Source organism: Malaclemys terrapin, chromosome 5, assembly GCF_027887155.1.
Source record: "Malaclemys terrapin pileata isolate rMalTer1 chromosome 5, rMalTer1.hap1, whole genome shotgun sequence".
NCBI classification, from domain to species: domain Eukaryota; kingdom Metazoa; phylum Chordata; order Testudines; family Emydidae; genus Malaclemys; species Malaclemys terrapin.
In genome coordinates this window covers 46,654,144-46,672,272 of record NC_071509.1, presented here as the reverse complement: position 1 = coordinate 46,672,272, position 18,129 = coordinate 46,654,144, and the positions used below count along the sequence as shown (strand labels likewise).

General features: G+C 41.6%; 1 protein-coding gene across 3 annotated transcripts in view; it reads left to right on the top strand.

The window, feature by feature from the left end:
• Positions 1 to 18,129, top strand: part of ATP8A1 (ATPase phospholipid transporting 8A1) — a 245,141-nt gene that overhangs the window by 208,383 nt on the left and 18,629 nt on the right. For all 3 annotated transcript variants that reach the window (XM_054029714.1, XM_054029717.1, XM_054029715.1), the window contains 2 exons: positions 1,377 to 1,433; positions 2,003 to 2,110. In XM_054029714.1, the coding sequence (XP_053885689.1) occupies positions 1,377 to 1,433; positions 2,003 to 2,110 (165 nt within the window). The remainder of the gene's footprint in view (positions 1 to 1,376; positions 1,434 to 2,002; positions 2,111 to 18,129) is intronic.

Here is an 18,129-nt window from a genome sequence, read left to right as displayed (position 1 = left end):
CGTTTATTAAGCACTATAAGATGGATTTTCTGTCTTCAGCAGAGGTCTCCTTTGGCAGGAAGGTGCTGCATCTGGTGGCCCAGAAATAAGTCTTCTGAGCAAAGAGGGGGGTACTTCCTTGTTTCCTTTCCTATCGAACTTTTTTTCGTAACCCTCCCTATATCTGTTCACTTCTTGCTACTTCCCAGATGTCCATAATTGTAGGAGACACTGGGCTGCAGAATGGACAATTTCTTACCAATAATTTCCTTTGTGCTAGCAGCATCTCCGACAATTCTGCCAACCCTATATGGCTCATGAGCCAAAGGTCAGATACTAAGTGACACCATTACCATATGACCGGCTTTCTTGGTCTAATGTACATAGTTATTTCATAACCTCTGGAGTATTTGTTAGTGATTTTACACAAGTTTTACAGCTTTGGAAAAGCTTGCAGCAAGTGGGAGCAGAGTGGGCATGGCCAGAGCATGCAATGGTGAAACAGTGATCAATCTCCGGTGAGCTATGGAGTAAGGAGAGCAGCCCACAGATGCAGAATTGTGGGAGACTGAACAGGAACACTAAGGGAGAGCCACATCCCAGATAAGTGCTTGGTGTGCTAGTCCTTCTCAGCCTGGACACACAAGTCTAGGGATGTGCAGCTCAACATACATCTACTAGAGCAATTCATGTGGTTCACTTTGGACCCAAAGTGAGACCAGATAAACCAGCATTGACCAGCACTCCCTCAAACTCTCTCTGTACTCTGGGAGCAGTGAAAAGAAGGTAAAGAGGATACTGGCGGAGTCAGTGCTGATGACTGCTTTGGCACCAATTACCTCAGCATCAACAGCCACATCACTAGTAGTTCTGGCACTGACAATTCAGGCTTCTGTACCAACTGCCCGAATCAGCTCATGCAGCAAAGCCAGCACCTGAAACCATTCGTAAATGGGATAGAGACTCACATAGCCAGTCTGAGCATAAGCATAGCTCCTAGACTGAGGGGAGCTTCTGGAGAGAGAACACAGAACACCACTCTAAGGGCAAAGTCTGTTAAGCAGTTAAGACGATGTGTATGCTGTACAGTGACATGCAAAGAGTAGAGATCATTGTAGAATTTTGTACATATTTCATTCATCTTGCTCCTTTCCATTTATAAAAAAGGAATGAAAATCATGTTTTATAAGTTTTAAGATACCGTATGCATGATTGCTATTTAATGGGTCATAAACAGTATAATAATGCACATGATTTTTTTCATGTGCATTACCATTAAATGTTAAACATAAGCCCTTTGTGGGTCCTTTTATTTTGAATTCCTGTGTTCCATTAATAGTCTGAAGACAATCAGACTTATTAAAGAAAAATAACAGATTTCTCTCCTTTTTTAATAGTTTGTGGTGATAACAGTGTGTTTAAAAGCTGGATTAGAGACTTCATATTGGACCTTGGTAAGAAAATGCTTATTATTCATGCTCTCAAGTACACAATAGAAATATGTGATAGATTAAATTTCCTTATTACATTATTATTAATTGCCACTAATCATTATTACATTTATCACTCAAATTATGCTATGCACTTTACAGTATCAAGTAAAGATACAGTGTATGCCTCAAAGATCTTATATATACTCTGAAATGATAAAATATTGTGGGTCAAAAAAAATGAAAAGCAATGAAGAGGAGGGACTTAGGACAAGAATTAAAATAATATCACCTGGTTATGCAGTAAAGCACAAGTTGGATGTTCTCACTAAGCTGTATGGGAATGTTTTTAATTTACTTTTGAAAATAAGTATTATCTTGCTACAACTAAAGGGACAGTAGTAGTTTTACCATTTGCTTAGCAGGCACAGAGTTGGGCCAATGCTGGGCATTTTTGAAAATCCCATTTGTCAGAATTGCACTGTAAACTTCCAAGGAAAAAGACCATCTTTCTTAGAGTGTTCTGTATAGCACTGAACTCATTGTAGGGACTGAAAAAATATTAAATATGTTTTGATTATTCTGTTTTTCAGTTTAGCCATATAGCAATATGGGGAAGCATTGCACTTTGGATAGTGTTTTTTGGAGTCTACTCATCCTTGTGGCCTGTCATTCCCATGGCACCTGACATGTCTGGGGAGGTAATGTGTGTCTTTTAACTAATCTCCAAATCTCTGCATAAAATGTGGTTGAAATGCTCATTTAGGTTTGATCTTTATTGGATTGCACTGTTTGCCGCAGGGACAGGAGAAAATTGTGAGGATTTTTCCCAGTATTTGAGAGAATTTTTGAACACTGACATAGTGTATTGGGCAGGCTTCTCACATATCTATAGATTTATCTACGTCTAATTGCTCTGTTATTATTGTCTTGTTAAAGGAACATAGGTTTGTACATTCTTATAAAAATTAGTTCAACAGCAGCAGAAAAGGGTTCTCTATGTGACTACATCACACAGCAAAGTGGGAGACCAATACCTAATCTAGTTGTAAGATTGATAGTACAGTAAAGGCTGTTTTATCCAGCATGTTGGGAGCATAGGGGGTGCTGGTAAGTGAAAAATGCCAATTAACTGAGAGGGAGGGAGTTTGGGTTCAGGAGGGGTGCGGGGCTGGCGGTTGGGGCGTGGAAGGGGATGTGGGGTGCAGGCTCTGGGAGGGAAATTGGGTGCAGGCAGGGGCCTGGGGCAGGGAATTGGGGCTTGGGATGCCAGATCCAGGGGATGCTCACATCAGGCAGCTCCTAGCAAGCAGCGACCTGTCCCGGCTGCTCCTAGGCGGAGGCGTGGCAGGCGGTTCTGCACACTTCCCCAACCCATCCCGAGCACTGGCTGTGCAGCTCCCATTGGCCAGGAACCATGGCCAATGAGAGCTGTGGTGGTGGCGCCTGCAAGCGGAGGCAGCGCACAGAACTGCCTGCCGCACCTCCACCTAAGAGCAGCTGGGACAGGTCACCAACTCAAGGGGTTATATTGTAGGCTGGGAGCACAAAAAGTATGTGGCCATTTCACTCCTCTGCAAAGAGTGAAACATGCTTTTTCTGTGTCAGTCTCCTTTGGAGAGGCTAGTACCACTATGAGCATGAACTTTTTCTCAAGGAAGTATAATTTATCACACAGCTGTGCATTTTGGATATCCCTACTACTAATTCCACAAGTCCAGTGTTATGCCAGGGTAGGGTGACCAGATAGCAAGTGTGAAAAATAGGGGCAGGAGTAATAAGTGCCTATATAAGACAAAGCCCCAATATCAGGACTGTCCTTATAAAATCGAGATATCTGGTCACACTATGCCAGGGTAAAATTTTTATTTTCTGGAAAGACTGAGAGAAAATTTTGGATGATGCAAAATGTTGAGGCAGATGAAGCATTTGGGAGATAGGTTTCCAAAAACAGAAGTGCTATCCCTACTGAAAAATGTTCCAAACTTTTTGGCTCATAATAATTCCAAAGCAGCTTGATCTACAAACTCACATTTATTTTATTTAATTTGTTGTAATGAAACATGGTTCCTTTGCTTGTTTAGAGTGGGATTAATAAGGTAATTATTTTATTATTAAAATCAGTTTGTAAATACATCAGAAAACCTGCAGTGTTCCTAAGTCCAAACATTGCTTTTCTAAGAGCTTAGGAAATGTGTACCAGCTAAATGCTAGATTCCTGAACTGCTCATAAGTAAAGTTTTCATTTTAGGAATTCATCCATTGGATTTCTCAACTTGTTGTCTATGGCCAAAGCCAGTCCCATCCAGCTGACAGTGTGGGCGCAGATCAAAATCATGGCACTGTTGTATTAATTTAGATGGACTGTGTGGACCCAAAGAGTTAAAGGTGTTAACAGGACTCTGAAACTATCCAAAATTTAAAAAATTTAAACAAGTTTTGGGGTTTGGTATACAGAGACCTCAGCCTACTTAGTGCTATGGCAAACACATAATTAAAAATATTTTAACCCTTTATTAAAGATGGATAGGGGAGGAAAAAACCAGTTAAAGCTTTTGAAATGTTTAAAGTATTAGGTAAGGCTTTCATTTCAACAACATCCCTTAGTCCCTTTCCCTTTTGCTGGACAGAGTCTTTAAAAGGAAAAAAAGGCATGTTTGACAGTCTCTTAGATGGTAATAACTATACTTTTGGGGGGAAAGAGAAGAAGTTAGTTAAGATGGGCTGGAGCTGATGATGTAGCTGTTGTTAAAGTCTGATCCCTTTTCCTAGAAGACAAAACAAAATAAACACACACAAAAGGGGGAAGAAAAAAGGAAAGCAAAGATAGAAAATGCAGCTTCTGTCTCTGATGTTAACTCTCACTTGCAGTTTCAGCTGCTGGAGGAATTCAGGCACAGCACCTGGTCTTATCAGTCACTCAGAAACCAGGCAAACTTGTATTGGCATTGGGCTATTTAGCACATAGAATTTAGAGGCCTCTTTTTGGTCACAGACTTACAGCATTATTGGAGAATATACAGTCTTGGCCAACAAAGCCTTAAGATGTCTTTATTAGACAGAAGAAAAAGGGAGAGACAGATAGGAACGAGAAATCATAAGGTGGGGAAAGAAAAGGACACACAATGGGTGAGAGTATTAGAAAGTCTTACATCCAAGATGGTATCCCGGATTTATCCAGAGCCAGTGGAGATAGTAATATCATCTGGCTCCTGCTCTTAGCCTGGTCTGGTCAGAACATCTTTCTTCTTTCAGGATGAGGATGAAGCTGGTGAGAGTGGCAACCATGATGGTGAAGCTTATTCCTTCCCCTGCTCTTGTCTTTCAGTCAGTCAGTGTCACAGTCGCCTCCTTCTGTTCATCTATATTTTCCTCACAACATCTCTTTTTTTTAAGAACCTCCAAAGGGGAGTAATGGGTGGAATAGCCTGTCTTCTCGTTATTTTGTCCACCAATTAGGCCTACTTTTCAACACACCAACTTTGGTTCACTGATTTTCGGTTCCACATTTCTCTTGTTTACCAAGTATGATCTTAACACAGTCATTGAGTTGTATCAGTAGGCTTTTTTGTTTGGACTGTCTCACTTTTGTACTATTTCCCATCAACATTTGTTATTATAGGTTATTGCGACATTTTATGAACTTACACTCACTTTTTACAGTTGAGCTCGCAATTTGGGTAAATTTTGTAGGCCCAGTTATCACAACAGCACGTAATTCCATCATAATCTGGACGCCGCCTTATTGACATAGTGGTTCCTGACAGGGTGGAATTCTGTAGACAAAATATATCAGAGTAGGTTGCCTGAGACCTCTTGACCTTGAAAAACCCATTTAACAAAAATACTGTACTTGTAGTTGGGGGACAAGATTGTGGTGCAGTGCAAACGAAAAAGTATGTATATTTGCTTGCCCACACAAATACTGCTTGACAACTTTCTTCACCTGTCTGAGTCCAGCATAAAGATTAACTTAATCAACATACATTTGGCAGCTATTTCATGAATTAGTCAAAGGCAGATCGATGTTTCCACAGTCTCTTGTCCTCTGTTTTGCGTGGGGGCTTGAGCTAGTCAAAAAATAAGGATGTGATTTTCACAAAAATTTTTATGAAAATGGTCACTTCTTTTTTAGAAAATTTGAATTTCTAAATGAGTTTTACCAGCTGTACTCCTTACAAAGCTGATGAATACTTCTTTTGAGTGACTGAGTACCTATGAAGCTCAAGTTTTATTGAACATGGAAAGTCATTTTTCTAGTGGCAGAGACTTCAGTATGTAGAGTGATTTGGCTTCAGTCTGATTCACCATATACCAAGTTTTACAAGGAGAAAGTGGTGCTGCAGACTCATCCTAAAATTAGTTTCCAAGGTGATGACAGAGTTCCACTTTAATGAGCCTATTATCCTGCCAGTATTCTTCTCTCATTCTGCTGAAGAGGTGCAGCTTCAGCCAAAGTTCTTTCACTGGTGATGATCATATGGGACTTACTAAAAGGTTCTTAGGGTAGCAGTTTAACACCAAGGTATCATATGACCACCAATGTGAAGAAGAGGAGGCTTGGTCTCCTACCTGCTGACACTTATCCCAGGAACCAAAACACTAGAGCTGGTTGAAAATTGGAGGGATAGGATGGGAAATTGTGAAAAATGTGTTCTTTGATTTTTCACCAAAAAAATTTTAATTTTCCAATTTTCAACCAGCTTTACAAAATATGTTTAGAGTTATAGTTGTTCTGTGTGCCTCACACTAGAACTGGGAATCCTGCATGGGGATATATTCAGAAAAAGCCAAATTACAAGGTAAGTAAAGAGTCCATTTTAATGGCTGGTCTTTAGCAGGTACAAGGGGCAACTAACCTTAACACTTAAAACTTCTTGTGCGTTAATATGCTAACTATGACAACCAATTAAGACCTCATATTATATCTTAGTTTGTGGGATTTTGACATTTACATGAGATATTAAGAAACTTAGTTTTTCCACTCTTTGAAGTGTTTTATGATGTGTATGATAACTGCTGTGTGTATTTGGTTTAACAGCTGACAGACTGTTGTGTTCTCTAGAACATTCAAAAGTTCACACAGTAGAAGACAGTTCCAATGGGAAAGTCCAAAATTCTTGGAATGGACTGGTCTTTTCTATATAGGCTTTGCACTCATCATCATAGCATCTGATTGCCTTCCAGTAGTGCATTGAGCAATGTGACTAACATCTGTAAGAATGTTTTGTTCTTTTTCTCATCCTCTCCTCAGGGCGGGGTGGGGGGATTGTGTGTGCAGTGAAGTGTTTTGGTAGGGGGGATTGTTTTGGTTTGTTTTTTATTACATATATGTTGCTGTGTGTTTATATTAGAGAAGGCAAGATCAAAGAACTGTACCTTGTACTTGGAGCTGAAAATGGTTAGGTTTGTGATCCTTATTTCCTATGAATCCAGGATGAAAAGTGGTTCCTGGCATTTTCCCCCCTAATTTTTCCTACCCATGTGCGGAATGAATTTTGTTATGTGCACCAATATGGGCTCTGGCTGGGGTTGCGGGCTTTGGGGTGGGGCCGGGGATGAGGGGCTCAGGGCTGGGGCAGAGGGTTGGGGTGCAGGGGGTGAGGGCTCTGGCTGGGGGGGACAGGCTCTGGGGTGGGGCTGGGGATGAGGGGTTTGGGGTGCAGTGAGGCTCCTCCCCCCCAGCACTCTCTCCCCACAGCAGCAGCACCTGGGCTGGGGGAACAGGCGCCTCTCCCCTGGCTGCGGCAAGTCCTGGGCTGGGGCCATAGGATAGGCGCCTCTCCCCGGGCCACAGCAGGTCCAGGCCAGGCTGAGTCGGGGCCGGGGAGGGGCACCTGTCCCCCGGCCATGGCAGGGTCGGGCCAGGGCTGGGCCGGGGGAAGGGCAAAGCAGCAGGTTTGGTGCTTGGGGAGAGGCATCTCTCCCCGCCGCAGCCCTGAGCGGCGCTTAATAGGCAGCTGCGCGGCCACACAACTTAGAAGGAATTTAGTCCCTGGTATAGGTAAAATTGTTGCCAGGAGGAATAGCTAGGTATAGCCAACACTGGTGGGTAAAAGGCTTTGCTTCCCCCGCCACAAGCCCTCACCATCTTTATCTTTGGCCTTCTTTATGCGCTTTATTTTATTTTGAACCTTTATGATTAAGTACATTGTATTTCATTTTCCACCTCTGGAGTCTATTCTAGTAAATAAAGCAACTATATCTTTCTCAGTCTTAGCCACAGATTCTAGCATGGTAGAGCTTGAAATATTAAATGCTCATAGGAAATTGTCATAAGATCTCTTTTCTACCATGAGGGATTACAGAAGTAGCAGAAAACCTTACGATTTCAAATGAAGAAACTTTGACATATAATGTATGAGAGAAAATGAGGGAAACATTTCAAAATTTCCTGTGACCTCACAGTAACTTTCCAGTCTGTAATGTGATCTGTATTACACAGTATAATGTTTAACTGTAGTAACAATAAACCTTTCAATGGGCTTCACTGTATTTGTTGTCCATAAGTACTGAATGAATACTTCCACACTAGACAATCTGCTTTTCAGATCATTTTCCTGAAATTTTGCCTGACAGCATTGTGTTTTTTCTAAATTATCAGAAAGGAAACACAATTCTTTGTAGTCACTTGTGGTTAGATTTATTAGGGAGATGGTCTGTTTGACACCACTACAGAGAAACCAGACATATCCTGGGATTTTCACTTTGTCCCACCTAAAAAGGGAAAAAGAAAAGATGCCTAATTCTTGTAATCTCTCATAATTTGCAACTTTTTAATTTTAGACAGTATACATGCTTCCCCCAAACCTTCATCTTGACTTTGCTGACCCCAGAAGCATAGGTAAGCATGGAATGCGGGTAGGAGAAAAAGGCCTGTTGTTATGAGGAGGTGTTGGGAGAGTTGGCTTCCCACAGCCTCCCTATCAGCTGTCTGAACCAGCAGCTTCTCAAGGCAATGCTGTTGTCTGCCTCCCAGCAACACTATCTTGAGCGCTCAGTCACTGCATCTCTTGCAGAGCCACCAGCACCTCCCTTCTCTTCCCTTCTACTTGCAACTCCAACCCACCAATTGCTCTCTTGCCCCTCCCCCAGCAATCATAACCTCCTCCCTCTCCCATTTGTATGGAACTCTGACTTGTTCCTTCCAGAGACCCACATTCAGCTCATCTCATGCAGCTTCCAGCAGCTTGTTTACTTATGGCAGCATCCACACACACACTCCTTCTTCTCTAACCCTATTCAGATCAGCTATCTCCATTTACTGCCCCCCGCCCCAGGCTCCCTTGTTGACCATTCCCTCCTTTCCCCTACTCCCACTTATTGCCCCCATGGTTATTCCCCTATCCCCTTTCCACCACTCACTGCCTCCGTACTCCTTTACTCCCTTCCACACTCACTGCCCACCCAGAATCTCACCCACAGCTCCATGTTAGCTCCCACTCATTGCACCCCAGAATAACCTGGACATCCTTTTTAGCCAAACTTTCCTGTCTCCGCTTCCAGCATCTGTCATGCACTATCTGTATCCCACCATAGGCATAATTCCCACCAACATAAAAATCTCCTATTAACTTCTTACCATCTGGAGGGGTGACATCCCAACTTTGATGAACTTCATAAGATACTGAGAGTCTGCCTTGGATCATCACTCAGAGCCAGGAAACATTGTTGCATCCAAGCCTAGGCATTCTGTCCCTGACAACTTAGCTCTTGACAAGGTAGACATCTGTAGGACTGTTGTTGCTGTGCAAGTGACTCATGTCTTCCTGGAATCATGGAAGCCATCCATCCAAAGAATTTATAATTCCACTTGGAAGAGATTTGTGGTCTGGTGCAGTCAGGGCCAAGTGGACTCTTTTCCTTATGCTGCACAAAACTGCTTGACTACCTTCATACGCTGTCTGATGCTAACTTACAGACTAATTCCACCCAGTACATATAGTAGCTATTGTGTCCTATTATCTACAAGCTGAAAGTAGACAAGTGAGCACCTGGTCATCAAGTTCATTTGGCACTTGGCACTTTTAAACACCTGCATCAAAAAGCTTCCTGTATCATGGTAACAGTGTCAGTTGAAAAAGCATTTTTAATCTACAATACAGTGTACTGCCAGGTGAAAAGCTATTTGTGTTTTTCTAAATTCCATATTATAGCTATTGAGGAAAAATACCTGATCTTGTGGTCACTTATTTGTGGTATATTTCTGTAATTAATCTAGATCTGTTGCAATAAACTTCTACGTTTAAAGTTTCCTATAACATACATAACTCTAATCAAAGTAGTTATTGGTTGTTCATGTTTCAGTATAGTATAAATGTGATAGGACATAGATATTTTATAACTGAAAGATTCTGTAGATCTCATGCAAATAATACTTCATTTTGTTTAGAGGAGCACTAAAATAAGAAAACAGCTTGACTTAAAAAATGTTTGAATTGGAAAATCTTGCTGTGGTATAGTTAGCTGGTATAGTTGTCTCCCTCTCCTCAAACAAACATGGATGTGATTTAAGAGAAGGAGACCTTTTTAAAAAACCTGACTTGTATATGTTCACACCAGTACAACAATTTATGAGGCAAGGCATGCTCTAGGAAAGTACCGTGCTGTATAAACTTATGCTACTTGCCTTTCATAATTGTCTGAATGATGCTGTTGGGTGCTTATGTATTTTTAAAATGAGGACTGAGCTTTTCTATTTTTGCCATTGTGATTAGTAAACCAGATTAAAAATATAAAACTTACTGCAACAAGAAACAGTTCGTATAGAAATTAATAACAAAAGCTCAGTATCTGCAGAACTGTTAAATTTATTGTGGTACTGTAGACATGCACTGTAAAGTTCTCCAGAACACCATCTGTTTCTGCTCCATCTGGCCTAAGGGATCTATAAAACTACTGAAGGAAATTGAAGTTAAGGAACAAGCATGTGTTCTACAGAATTTCAGATCATTTGATTGAGGTTTGTAGAATCCCTGTGAAAAACAATAAAACTCTTTGTTGGACATTTATGCTGCACCCTGTAGGAAAGGTATTACTATACTATATTAACAGTATTAGTTTCTGAAATATTGCTTCAGTCTGTATTATCCAGCATAATAAATTATCTTACATATGGAATTGCACTGTTAAAATATTTCATATTCATCTTTTAATTATTATTCTAAAAATAATAAAATTAAACTTCTTGAGAGAGAAAAAAAATGTAGATGTTTATCAAAGGTTAAAGTACTTAGACAAGTACCCTCCAGGGAAGAACTTACTTGCAGTCTCAGATTTTTATCTAATAGAGCAAAGCACAACATTCAGACTAATAAAAGATGCTGTTGGTTGATATTTCTACTGTCCCTAGCATTTTAAAAAATATCTAGGTTCATTATTAAAATCTCTCTCTTCAGGAATGTAGGTTAAAAACAAGTCTTACTTATAACACTGTAGCTTTAGGAAATAACTTCACAGTATTTTTCGTAAATATTGCTGGAAAAAGAGAAAGATGTACATAATTTATTGTGGTACATCAGGTTTTGAGAACATCTACAAACCCCAAAAATGTGCAGACTAGTGATTTTCCTATTAAACTCTTTGGGTTAGAAGAAACCAGAGAAATGGATATCTTTCTGTACCTTCAAATATTTTTTAAATCAGATACAAAATGCAAATATGCAGTGTGACAGTTACAATATGTAGCATGATGTAGAATTTCTTATAGTACATAAGTAACCAAGCAAAAACAGCATAAACCAGCTAAATAAAAAATGTTAACAGTCTCGATAAATTTGTTTTTCAACAGATGGTGTAGATCACAATTTTTTTTAACATATTGTAAGCGTAGCGGTGAAAAAATAATAGCCTAGAGAGTACAATGGAAGATGTCACTGGGGCGGGTGAGGGGCCCAGCTAGAGCCTGTGTGCTCCCGTGGCTCCCTGTTACCTGTTGGGCTGTGCCCGCCCTGCTCAGAGCCTCCCCGCTCCCAGTCCAGCTACTGCCTTGGCTCCCCACTCCCAGCTGGGCTGCACTCTCCCTGCTGGCAGCCAGCCTGTTGCACTGAGGCTCCCTGCGGGGAGCCCTGATACTGCCCGTAGGCACTTGGCTCCCTTTTCCTCACAGGGAGCCCAGCTGCTCCCCTAGACTCTCTGCTTCCTCCGCAGCCTGGCTTTTGGTGGGGAGCTCCGCACCCAGAGTCTGAGTGGCTCCCAGAAGGGAGCCGGGAGCCTTGTTGCAGCCACCAGGCTTCCCGCGGGGAGCCTCAGGACAGCCACTGGGCTTCCCACGGGGAGCCGGGAGCCTCCGGACAGACGCCGGGCTCCCCACAAGGATCTGGGAGCCTCAGGGCAGCTGCCGGGCTCCCTGCTTGCTCCCCATGAGGAGCCCGGTGGCTGTACCAATGCTGGACTCTGGGCGCAGAGCTGGGAGCCCACTGCGGTGGGAAGCTGAGAGCCCTAGGGGCAGCCTGGCTCCTGGTGGGGAGCTGCCTGTGGAGCTGAAAGCTCAGGCTCTCAGCCTCCCACACTGCTCCTCTTAAGTTGGTGGAAGCGCTCCTGGTGAGAACGCGCACCACCGACAGAAGGAGGTGTGGACATGAACCACCAGAGTAATTACTGTAGTGATTGTAAGTTGACCCAACATAGGTTGACTTATGTTTTTAGTGTAGATGTGACCTAAATCATCCTTAAAAGGAGAAGGGAAATGATAAGGATACTCTGAGGTTGGTTGTGGACACCTCTCAAAATGACCATCAAACTGACTGCTTTGAGGATAGTAGCAGGTTTGTGATGGCAGTGGTTACCATGGAAGAAGATCCTTCTAGGAAATCTCTGCCTCTTTCTGGGCAGATCAGGTGGCCTTTGTTAAGGCTGATCGTACAAAGAAAACTGTCTTGACTGCAATTGGTGTCTGGATTGTTTCCTCTCGGGCTGATGAGTATAAATGCCAAAGGAAAATAATGTTGCTCCAGAGTCCTTACGTGTAACACCTAATCAGTTTTTGCACTAAGACAGTCATTCCCCTCAAAGGGAAGGTCTTCAATAGTATCATTATGAGCTGGTTCAACTATGTTATGGAATAGGTTGACCCTCATTTAAACTGATGGGTGTGAATACATCTTTCATTTAAGAGAGCTATGAGAGACAGTTAAAGAGATCCACCTAAAACAAGGCATCATGGGGTCTGCCCAGAAACTAACACCATGTGGCAAAGGGTTCCACAGTATGTTGTTTGACCAGGTGGGTGTGGGAATCTGCCAAAGAGAGAGAGGTTAGATTGAAATAGACAGACAAACCGTCATGGTTTATGACCTTAGAAGAAGCTAGGGAAAGGAATTCTAGGGCTCGGGCTGGTAAAGAGGCTTGGGACCGTAAGCAAAGAAGCTATACCATGTTTTGGTTCCTCCTGTGATCAGAGAACTGGACTTTGTACATACTTTGTAAATAAATAACATTGCATCAAAGAAATGTCCAGACTCCATTGTCAATTTCTACTTCCAACTGGAACACCTTCAGGGCCCTAAACTTTGACTAGCTACTCAGGTCAAAAAGGTGTAATGAAATTTTGGACTTCCATGGATATCCCTAAAAATTGAAGGAAGGAAGCATAATGCATGGTGATTGCTGTAGCCATTGATCTAGATCTGTGATACTCAGACCGCACTGGTTCAGGAGCCAAATTAAAGATCAACATTATCTAAAAGAGCCACAGTAGTGTGAATTCATTGTTTCATTCACTCTAATACTATATATTCATATTTAAACAGTATTACAAGGGAAATATTTTGTGTGTGTGGATAGATAGACAGACAGATAATTCTCACAGCAAAATGAATGACCAAGTATTATTATTTTATCAACTACAATTGGTTAATAACATAGTAAAAGCATCCTGATTGATCAATAGTTAAATCACCCAATGTTTTAATATCATGTGCTGCAAAGAGTCGCAGGAGACGCATTAAAGAGCCACTTGTGACTCGCAAGCCTCAGTCTGAGTATCACTGATCTAGATGCAGAGTATGATGCATCAGTAGCAGCCAACAGGTAGGTACTTCCTGTTAGTTGAGCCACTGCAATCTATTATTTTAACTCCTCCCTGTAATTGGACAGGATCTTATCCAAGAAGTCTGATACTCTGTGTCAATTAAAATAGTCATATCTAGAACTTGGTAGTTAGGTATTCAAAGTTGTAAATAGCAGATGAATAGCTCTTCCTAATGAAAAGATCCAGCTGCTTTGGCTCCTTGGCCTTAGGAGTAGAGTTGAATGTTTTTTGTCTTGTTCTCGCCTGAGCTGCAATGACAGCCAAGGAACCTGGTGCAGGATGGAAATAAAAATATTCAAAACCCACAGAGGGAACGTGGTGTCTCCTGTCCATCATTTTTATAGTTGGAGGTATGGAGGCTGGAGTTTGCTATAACTGAGCCAGTTCCAGAAGGCCCTTATTGACTGGCATAGCAAGTTTTTCAGGAAGAGAAGAATGTAAGATGTCCAGCAATTTGTGGGCTTTTTCCTAGATTCTGTTGGGATCTCCAACACCTCTATCATTTTGCAAAGGAGATCCTGAAATGCCCTATAGTCATCAGGTGATGTAGAGGGTGGCACCACTTCTTCATCGGGTGACAAAGATGATTTGTGAGCAGTTATGATTTCAGCAGGTTGGTGCTGGAGTTGCTCTTCCTCAGAAGTTTGTGCTGGTGAAATCTCTGTACGTGATTTCACCAGGAACGTGAAACGGTTGTTGTTGAGGATGATCTCTAGATAACTCTTGTGAAGAAGGTGATCTTGCTCTTGATACAGCAAAGAAGTTATGCCTTGTAGCATGCTCAACACACCACAATGCCTCTTAAGGCCAGGAATGAAGTCCATATGGTTACAGAGTGGCTGACCAAGGAAGGGGATACTAGACAGCAGGTCTTCCTGGAACACCCTTAGATTACTATGACCCCTAACTCTGTAGTCTACTGGAAAAATGAGTCATGGAGGGGGTGCCCTAGGAGAATAAAGAAGTGAGCCATGTGCACTGATATCTGAGACAGATAAGTAATAAGAATCTTCTCTTGTAAAGGACGAGCAGCCCTCATTCAGGTCTGAAGTTTAGACTCTCAGGGAGCTTTTTCGTCAACACCAAAGACATCCCAGTACTAATGGCTGTGGTACTGGCTCCATCAGTGTTACAAATTAAGACAGTAAAGTATATTCGGGAAGGGCTGAAATAGCCAAATCCGCCAGTACCATAATTCTTGATACCAATGACATGAAAACCAAGATAAAAGTCAGTATGGTCAGTACCAGAGTTGGTGGTTCTGATATACCAAGAATGTCAGCACCAAGATCAAACTGCTGGCCACCATAGAGTCATAGAAGATTACGGTGGGAAGAGACCTCAGGAGGTCATCTAGTCCAACCCCCTGCTCAAAGCAGGACCAACCCCAACTAAATCATCCCAGCCAGGGCTTTGTCAAACTGGGCCTTAAAAACCTTGAAGGATGGAGATTCCACCACCTCCCTTAGTAACCCATTCCAGTGTTTCACCACCCTCCTATTGAAATAGTTTTTCGTAATATCCAACCTAGACCTCCCCCACTGCAACTTGAGATCATTGCTCCTTGTTCTGTCATCTGCCACCACTGAGAACAGCCTAGCTCCAGCATGGGAAGCCCCTGATGCAGTACCTTAGTCGCCATATACAAGTCTGAGATAACAATGGGTATCAGAGATCTGACCCTTGAGTCCTCGCAGCTACCAGAGCAACCCTGACTCAGCCTTGAGCTGCTCTTTTTAAAAACCGTAGAAAGAGGAGACTTATCTCTCTCTTTCTTTTAGAAGTACATTTAACAGGGGGTCCTCTTTTGTGCTTCTTAGATAAGTGGTGCAGGGATCCGCCCCTTTCAGATTGGGAGGAGGCGGGTTGCAGGAGAACACCAGTGGGATAGCTACAGTGCAGCTGGCGATATAATGTCTAGCTACTAAAAATAGCAGTATAGCTGCAGCATTGGCTAGCCACCCAAGTACATGCCTAGGGTATTGGACACTATTGTACTCAGGCAGCTAGCCCATGCTGTCACCCGCACTGCCACTCTACACTGCTTTTTTTAGTATGCTAGCTTGATCAAAGTTAGTGTGAGTATGTCTACCCGAGCTGGAAATTACATCCCCATCTGTAATGTAGGGCACTTTTTGCTAGGGACTGTGCCAACTTCAGTGTATCTCGTCTCTCTGGGTCTGAGACAGGTCTCATAGGGTACATCTGCACTGCAAAAAACAGTGGCAGCAAGTCTCGGAGCCCAGGTCAACTGATTCAGTATTGCAGGTCTCATGCTTCAGGGCTAAAAATAGCTGTGTAGATGTGCCCAGGCTCTGTGACCCTCCCCACTTCTCAGTGCCTGGGCTCCTGGAAGGAATGTCTACACTGCTATCCTATACTATCCTATAATGAAACTATGTACAGTACAAACAAACAGGGATTGCAATTGCAAATGGCAGGAACACAGCTAAATCGACTCCATCTCACAGCCACAGAAGGAATTGAGGATCGGTTGGTCATCATGCCCTGTTTATGCCCTTTGGTGGCTGGGCTTGAGGGCATGAAGGGTGAAGGTGCAGCCCAATGGGCACTACTGGCCAAAACATTACAATCTCTTGAAAAAGAACAAGGTTTGAAGGAACAACTATCAAATGAGACCCTGAACTACTTGTGCACCAAGTCTTAATCAACACCATGTACCTTTTTGAATCTGTATGTTTATATGAAAATGATACTCATCTGAAAATAAAACTCATTGTATACTAATTGGGCGGGGGGGGAAAGGACACATAAAGCTGTGTTTCTAATCATAGTTGTGTTTATGTACCTATCTATAAATAATCCTTCTAAATATAGTTTTAAAAATAATAAGTGCTGATGATATCAAATATTATTAATATTCATTAATCATGGACAAAATCCTGCTGTTTTTATTCAGTCCTTGCTTGGGCAAATTCTTATTCATTTCACAGGAATTTTGCTTGAGTTGAGGACCTCAGGATTTTGCAGATAGCAATGGTTTTTTACTGCTTCCTTCTCCACTTACTGACAGATTGCCTGATATTTCGTTCCTGATGCTCTCCTCACCTTATTGTTGGCCTCTACTTTGTATTGTGTACCACCAGGTGGGGGGGGTATACTTTTAATATGGTTTCTTTAGTGGGAGCTCTGTTTTTAAGCTGTAAATATAAAGAAAGGGCTATGGAACTAACTACCAGAAAAGATAAAAATGACCTTTAACCTCACTGCATTGAAAACTAAATGCAAAACTCCTCTTCAGCTTAGCTTTGCCTCAGTTAGTTCTTTAACTAGTGTGCATGCACACGCACACAAAACCCAACTATAAATTAATCAAGTTATTTCTCTGTAGATGAGAAGGAGAAGAAGGGAGAAACTGTTATTATTTCTATCCTTAAATACTCGGGAGGCATTCACATACCAGTACTACGGTGATGATAGCTAGATTAGATAAACTGAAAGGCCTTTATAAACCTTTCCACAAAATGGTTTTATTGCTCTTTCCAACTTTGTTGCCTCGCTTTTCTGATATCCTCATCCTGAAAAATGATTTGTCTGAATGTATCTGTAATGTTTCATAAATATAGTAAAGAGAGGGGGAATATCTTATCTAATCATTTCAACTTGATATGTAATTTTCTGATAGTACATATCCTTCAGTGCTTTTAAAAAGTTCTGCAGGCAAAGCTTTTAATAGTCTACTGAATTTAAAAGCAATATGGTAACAATCTTCAGGAATTTCTTTTCTTTAATCAAAACTCAAACAGCAGCAGGAAAAATTCCATAAAAGCTACATTTATGAGCTATCTTAATTTATTTTAGAAAATCTTAATTTTGAGAGTCAACATTTGCAGCGTATCCATGCTACTTAGACAACAATTATTTGTTTTCCCCCTGGGACCTGTTAGTCCTACAATTTACTAGGCTTTCTAACTCTTACTTCAGATTATTTTTGAATTCCCCTGGGAGCCACTTTTGTGGAAGATTCCATTTGGTTTCACAAGGCCTAAAGGGGGAAAAAAAACTTGGCATTGACCACAAATCTCACACATTAGGAACAATTTGTAAACCACGAACAGAGGCAGCCAGAGTCCATCCCCAGAACAGGCTGCTCCTGTTAGTGCCATTGTCTGAAAAGGATTGGTTTGCCATTTCCCAGATGACCTGCCTATGTGTAGAGAGATGTGAAAAGTTAGAGACAAAAATGGTTTCTACAGAGTGAGGGGGGAGCTTTCTTGTACAGAAAGGAAGGAAATACCTCTGTGGGATTTTATTTTTTCCCTCTTCATCCAAAAAATACAAAGAGGCCCTCTGTCTTTAATGCGAGTGTCGGCTTTAAATCTTTTAGGTTTGGATTAACTCTGCAAAAGAAAAAAAAATCTGACAGGCTTTCAAATATGACGCAGAAAAACTTTTTTTCTCAATTCGTGTTGTTCATTTGTAAAGCTAAAGGCTGGATGGACTGAATAGTAGGCGCCAGTTGTTGCTTCATTCATAGTTAGCATTACAATGGTCAGAATTAACATCCTAAGACCTACATTATCACTTTTGCTGTTTCACTAGGAAACATTTAATAGAGTGGCTAAAGCCAGTATAGTTCTTTGCTGTTACCCTAAACTAAAAATATTATTAAAATTAAAAATATAAAGTGATTCAGATCAAATCAAATTGTGTTTTTTCTCTGCCATT